Raw genomic sequence first — 5801 nt, forward strand, 5'->3', positions numbered from 1 at the left:
GCACGCACGCGCGCGCACGCACGCACGCACGCACGCACACACACACACACGCACACACACACACACACACACACACACACACACACACACACGCATAAAGGAACGAGCGATGTAGATGATCCACATTTAATCAAGAGTTAATAATACCTCTTTTATTAGCTCTTGATTTAATTAACCTAGCAGTTTTAACCTCTCTGCTCGCTTTAGCTTCGGTTTTCGTTTCCTACTGCCACGATTTCCCGTCACTATCACCGAGCATCCGCACTAAACCCGGGCGACCATATTGCCAGTGCACTAAACCTACACCGACTGCGTGTGATTGCAACCGTTCCAACTATTAAGTTTAACAGCCGGAGGCATCGTCTCGGCAGACGGAAATCCGATTGTCTCCTTCCTCAGCCGTAGCGCTTACGCTCGCCACAACGCGGGGCACGTACGCAGTCGTAATAAATCCGACCGACAGACAGAGCAATGGCATTCATCTCACCCATTAGGCCTTAATTACGGTCGCGTCGACGTCGGCGTCGACATTTAACCGTGTAAATTTCGTCGGCGCGTGCGGCGCGCACGCACGGCCTGCCGCCGCCTTCACGAGATGCGATATGCCATGAGATGCGAATCTTTTTTTCGAGAAATTAGATGCGATTGCAAAAGATGCGAAGCCAGCGCATCACGGAACCGTCGGTATGTCCATCTGCCGCAGCTTCCGAGCGGAGAAACACGCAAGAAATGCGATAATTTTATGTTTTATATATTGATTTTTATTAGGAAACTATTTATTTATTTAACGATTATAAATTCGTAATCTTCCCGTGTTTGTCAGCACGGTTCCTAAACATGCGAAACATTGTGGGAAATGCGATAATTAGCAGTTCTGCATAAACCTCGACACGGAGAAGACAGCTTCGGAGGTATGACATCGAGGCGTGGGTACATGACGCGTGAGACCGACTGATAACTAAAAGCGCGTTCGTCTGCAAGACAGTCTTAGCTCTTCGCTTGTGACTCACCCTTAAAGAGGAGCGGCGAGGCACCAATCAGGGAAAATCCAATAACGCTTAAACTGTTTACTACTGTTTATTAGGTCCCAGTCGGGTCAAAGACGAATGGTTATACTGGTATTCTGTCATCTTTCACGGCATCTTCGTATAAACGTTGGTGAATCTCACGAGGGCAAGGTCGTACATCGGAATCCAATCGGATTTTATTAGACATGCAAGGACTTTTTCCTTGCTCCCTGCACAGCAATGCGACTTCGCCCAACATGAAGAACCAGTAGGAACTAGATACGGTACGCGTGTCCACTCACAAATAACCGCGCACGCTCAATAAACGTTGCCGTAAATATCGCACTGAAAAGATCCATTTGCGATTGAAACCGAAAGCGATTTTATGTATACCTTCCTAGACTCTTGTAGAGTACTTTCATGAGCCGCACCACATCCTCCATAGTGTTCTTCAGCTGGTACAGGGGAACTCTGTAACACGGCACGCAGAAGTGCGTTTCAGCTAATAACGCGGCGTAATTATAAATCACCCTTGTAACGATGCTGAGCGCGTATAGCAACAGTCGGCCCGCAAATAACAAACATGACACGAGGCGTTCACGAGGCAGCTGAGTGAACGCAGCACACTCAACTCAACAAACACTACCCGGCACAGTATGGAAATAAACTATCAACATACTTCGAAACCCGGTAATTATCGTAGCTAACACCATGTGCGGTTGCCATCAAATACTTTATGTGCTGTTTACGTGCTTTTGATTTCATACGTGTATGAACAACAGTGCTAGTATATATGTAGCTTATACACGAGGGGCGCTTACCTGTCCGCTGGTAATCCCAGCACAAGCGCTTCTCGGCCTTCTCTGGAGTAAGCCACATGCACCAACTTGCCATCAATCAGCAGACTCGAGCTGCGAGAAATGAAATAAGGATGACGCTGATGACAATGGTCGACATAACGAAGACGAACAAACGCGAACAACAACGGGCAACGGTTTCATTACGATTACAATCACGACGTTCATAATGGTAATGAAAAAGAATGACTCCGGGATTTATATGCGCAATTTTCTTTCTCGAGCATTCGATGAAAATTCGCGCTTGATTTGTAATCGGTATGTGTCTCGCGCATTTTAATTTCACGCAACCCATTAGCGTGCTTTCGATAATTCACGCATGTATGCGGTGAAAATCCTTACAGGCGCGTAAGAGAGGCACACGCAAATAAAATACGGAGGGGAATGCATGCAATGCATGCACGCTTCACAGAAATGGATTATGGCTAAATTATTGCCGTATATGTATATATATATATGTGTTGTGTGTGTGTGTGTGTGTGTGTGTGTGTGTGTGTGTGTGTGTGTGTGTGTGTGTGTGTGTGTGTGTGTGTGTGTGTGTGCGTGCGTGTGCGTGTACGTGCGTTCGTGTATGCGTGCGCGCGCATCTATACGCGAGAGTGCGTGCGTGCGTGCGTGCGTGCGTATATATATGTGTGTGTGTATGTGTGTGTGCGTGTGCGTGTGCGTGTGCGTGTGCGTGTGCGTGTGCGTGTGCGTGTGCGTGTGCGTGTGCGCGCGCGCGCGCGCGTGTGTGTGTAAAGTTGGGGAAACACACATTTCTTTCTCAAGTTTATTCACTCACAAACCCTCAATTGCGAACTCAAGGTAATAATACCGAAAGATACAATTTGAGGCAAATTCACAGTGATATGTCTGCGCAGGAAATTTGTTCGGTTGTCGAAACCCATTTGTCGCGGTCAGCTCAGCACGTGTGCCGTAACATGGTCTTCTGCGAGTTCGTGACATCACTAATGCTAGAGCGCCACACCCATATTACGCCGTCAGCCACTGACTGATATTTGCATACTGTAGTAGCCTGTCACAACATTGTCGCTTACAGACGCAGACGTGGACGTATCTCCATGATCATGAATATATTTAACTCTATGAAATAAATAATATGTACAGTCGTGCAACCGACAGAGTGAGATCGACCCTGCAGCCAACGATATCTCAAAAAAGGAATAGACGCTCGGCGTTCATATTCAGGATTTTCGTGAGTAAATAAAGGTTAGGGGTCAAAGGTCAATGACTGGAAAAGACGACTGAACGGACACGCTGGCTGGCTAGGTGTCCAGTAATCGTGTACTATGGAAAAGGGAGGATTTTAAGTTCCCACACCTGCATGGCAAGAGAAATAAAAAAAATAAAAAAAATAATAAGAAGAAGAAAGATAACCAAACAATCAGCCGGTTTAAAATGCCACAACAAAAAATTAAATAATTAATTTCGCTTTGGTATTTTGAACAGACGGCTAGGACTTAAGGTTGTTCTGTCCACGGGTATAAAATTAATTCACGTGTGGGGATGGAGCTTAGTAGAACACTTACTAGAACGACATAGCTACTTAGAACGCCTATACTATAGTTGCTTATGTGGTATTATTAATTCTGTGAGGGATATGCAAAGGTGGAGATCTTATTTTAACTCCATGGAAATGATTTCATAGCAAATACCATTAAAACACCATAAAAGCAAGTGTTGAAAAACTGAATACCGAACTCCAATTTGGTTAGTAACAATTACTTGTAGACTGCCTTGTTTATGAGGGAGATGGGGTAGCTTAATTAGAGAGAGAGAGAGAGAGGCAGAATCGAACACTCTAAGGAGTGTTCCCCCGTCACGTGCGTTTATACTGTCTAAGATAGATGTCCCACTCACGCGATCTTGCCATTTCTGCAAACTTGCTTTTAATTAGAGCGCATTATTTTAATAAATTTCACTCGCCTGACAACGTGCAGGTTACGTATACAAAGCTTATGAATACGTGCGGAATTTAATTACATGCATAAGACACAAATTTGCATTTCATGCCGGAAATAATGTATTAAGATAACCCAACACGGGGGGGAATTTATCAAAGCGCCCATTTACAAACACCTGCTGGACTTAAAGCCGCACTATGCGCATCAAAACGCAAATTTCTCCAGTACTAGACTAGCAAATACATCGTGTCATGCATAATCACACTACTTTATGACAAAATAAACTCTAGTTCCTCCCATTTCACTGCGCGTTGTCTTATAAAAAGCATTTGAAAATACCTCCAATGTTGTTCAAATTCTCCGATGTTGTTGACACTTTCGCTTTGCTCTGCCAAGCAACCGCGGAGCGGTGCTGCGGTACAGCGGTACGGGTGTAGCAAAGATAAAAATATGTGACGTCACCTAACCGATTCTTGGCAAAATTGTTTGGCAAACAATTTAGCGTTGGCGCCAGATTACCAGATTTCGCACCTCTTTCTTGTGGGTTTTAAGCAAACGCGCACTGAAATGGGAGGAACTAGAGTTTATTTCGCCATAAGGTAGTGTGATTATGCATGGCACGAAGTATTTGCTAGTCTAGTACTGGAGAAATTAGCGTTTGGATGCGCATTGTGCGGCTTTAAATCGTACTTTGGCTCCTTTAGTACCGCTACTCGAGTTCCAACTATGAAGTTTATTCCGTGCAATTGACAACGGCAGCCTGACAGAAATAATCACAACGAATTAAATTATATCTAGTGTATTGGCGATCAGAGTGGAAGTAAATATTATTGAAATGAGGAACGGCGTAATGAAATCAGGCGTATTGTATTACGCCATTGAATATCGCGTGCTTTAACATAATATATTACTGCTTATCAGATATCCGAACCTAGACAATTAGCCACTAACTCAGTTCAATTAGCTTCCGACAGAGATGTCCAATTAGGAAAGCTTAATGACAGAAGCCAGAAAAACATCCAGTTTCCCCCGTACACAAGCTGTAAGCAACACGAACGAGAACGTAAAAAACCCGAGGAGAAACTGACAACAGGATCACGAAATACTGTAATTATGAGCGAAATTAATGGTGGGTAGAGTCGGCTACGTATGAGAATCTGTTCATTAGCGATCCTAGGGTTTCATTGCGAGCTAAATCAGCAGAGAACCCAGCAGCTGCTGTTGTTTGTCCTCCGCCCGGGAAAATGGTCTTTGTCGTACCGCGAAAGACGCCATTTATCAATTGTTAATTACGGACGACGATGTTCGCCGTGAGCCGCGCGCCCGCCCGACGGCGGCGGCGGCGGCGGCGGCGGCGAAAGATTACCATACGTTCAACGAAAACTAGCTCCACACCTTTTCTTTGTACACCGGCTGCCTCCTTTGATCGTCGCGCGTTCACCGTCTCCATCGAGAATTCGCCGCGAGTTTAATCAGAAGATGTTTTTTCTTTACGCCGATCAACGCGGGCGTAAGGGTAGTACCGTGGTTTATCCGTTTATCCACCCGTGCAAGGCAGCTGCGCAATGTTCCGCCATCTTTGTTTTACTTTGACCTAGTTTTTACTTAATTAGCGACCATATGGTAGCTCATAAACGTATAAGGCCCCCAGGGTTGCTTGCGGTTTGCCCGCGGGCAAACAAGGGGCAACCTGTACGCGGAGTTGCGACTCTATTGGAGTGTTTATCGACCCGTTCGCCTAAAACGAACTTTTCTAATTTATTGAACAGTATAAAATTTACATGACGTAATTGGAACATCACGAGATAGTGGCCGCAAAGCGCGCGCGTGAGCCGGTTTAGTGCGGTTGGCGATGACACTGTTATAGCATCCGCTGGATAATATAAACATACATCACTTTATGTACCCGAGAGAGAGAGAGAGAGAGGGGAGAGCGAAAAAGAGAGCGAGAGAGAGAGAAAAAGCGAAGAGAGAGAGAGAGAGAGAGAGAGAGAGAGAAGAGAGAGTAGAAGAGAGAGAGAGAGAGAGAG

The 5801-nt window shown here is 45.3% G+C and overlaps 1 protein-coding gene across 1 annotated transcript in view; it reads right to left on the minus strand.

Moving 5' to 3' along the window:
- The window catches only part of LOC106808945 (protein inturned-like), a gene marked incomplete at its 3' end in the record, with an annotated part of 137392 nt that overhangs the window by 12375 nt on the left and 119216 nt on the right, over positions 1–5801 (minus strand). The window contains 2 exon segments of the mRNA XM_014811868.1: positions 1401–1478; positions 1829–1918. Of these exon segments, the coding sequence (XP_014667354.1) occupies positions 1401–1478; positions 1829–1918 (168 nt within the window).

The sequence above is a fragment of the Priapulus caudatus genome, unplaced genomic scaffold, assembly GCF_000485595.1.
Source record: "Priapulus caudatus unplaced genomic scaffold, Priapulus_caudatus-5.0.1 Scaffold316, whole genome shotgun sequence".
Lineage (NCBI taxonomy): Eukaryota > Metazoa > Priapulida > Priapulimorpha > Priapulimorphida > Priapulidae > Priapulus > Priapulus caudatus.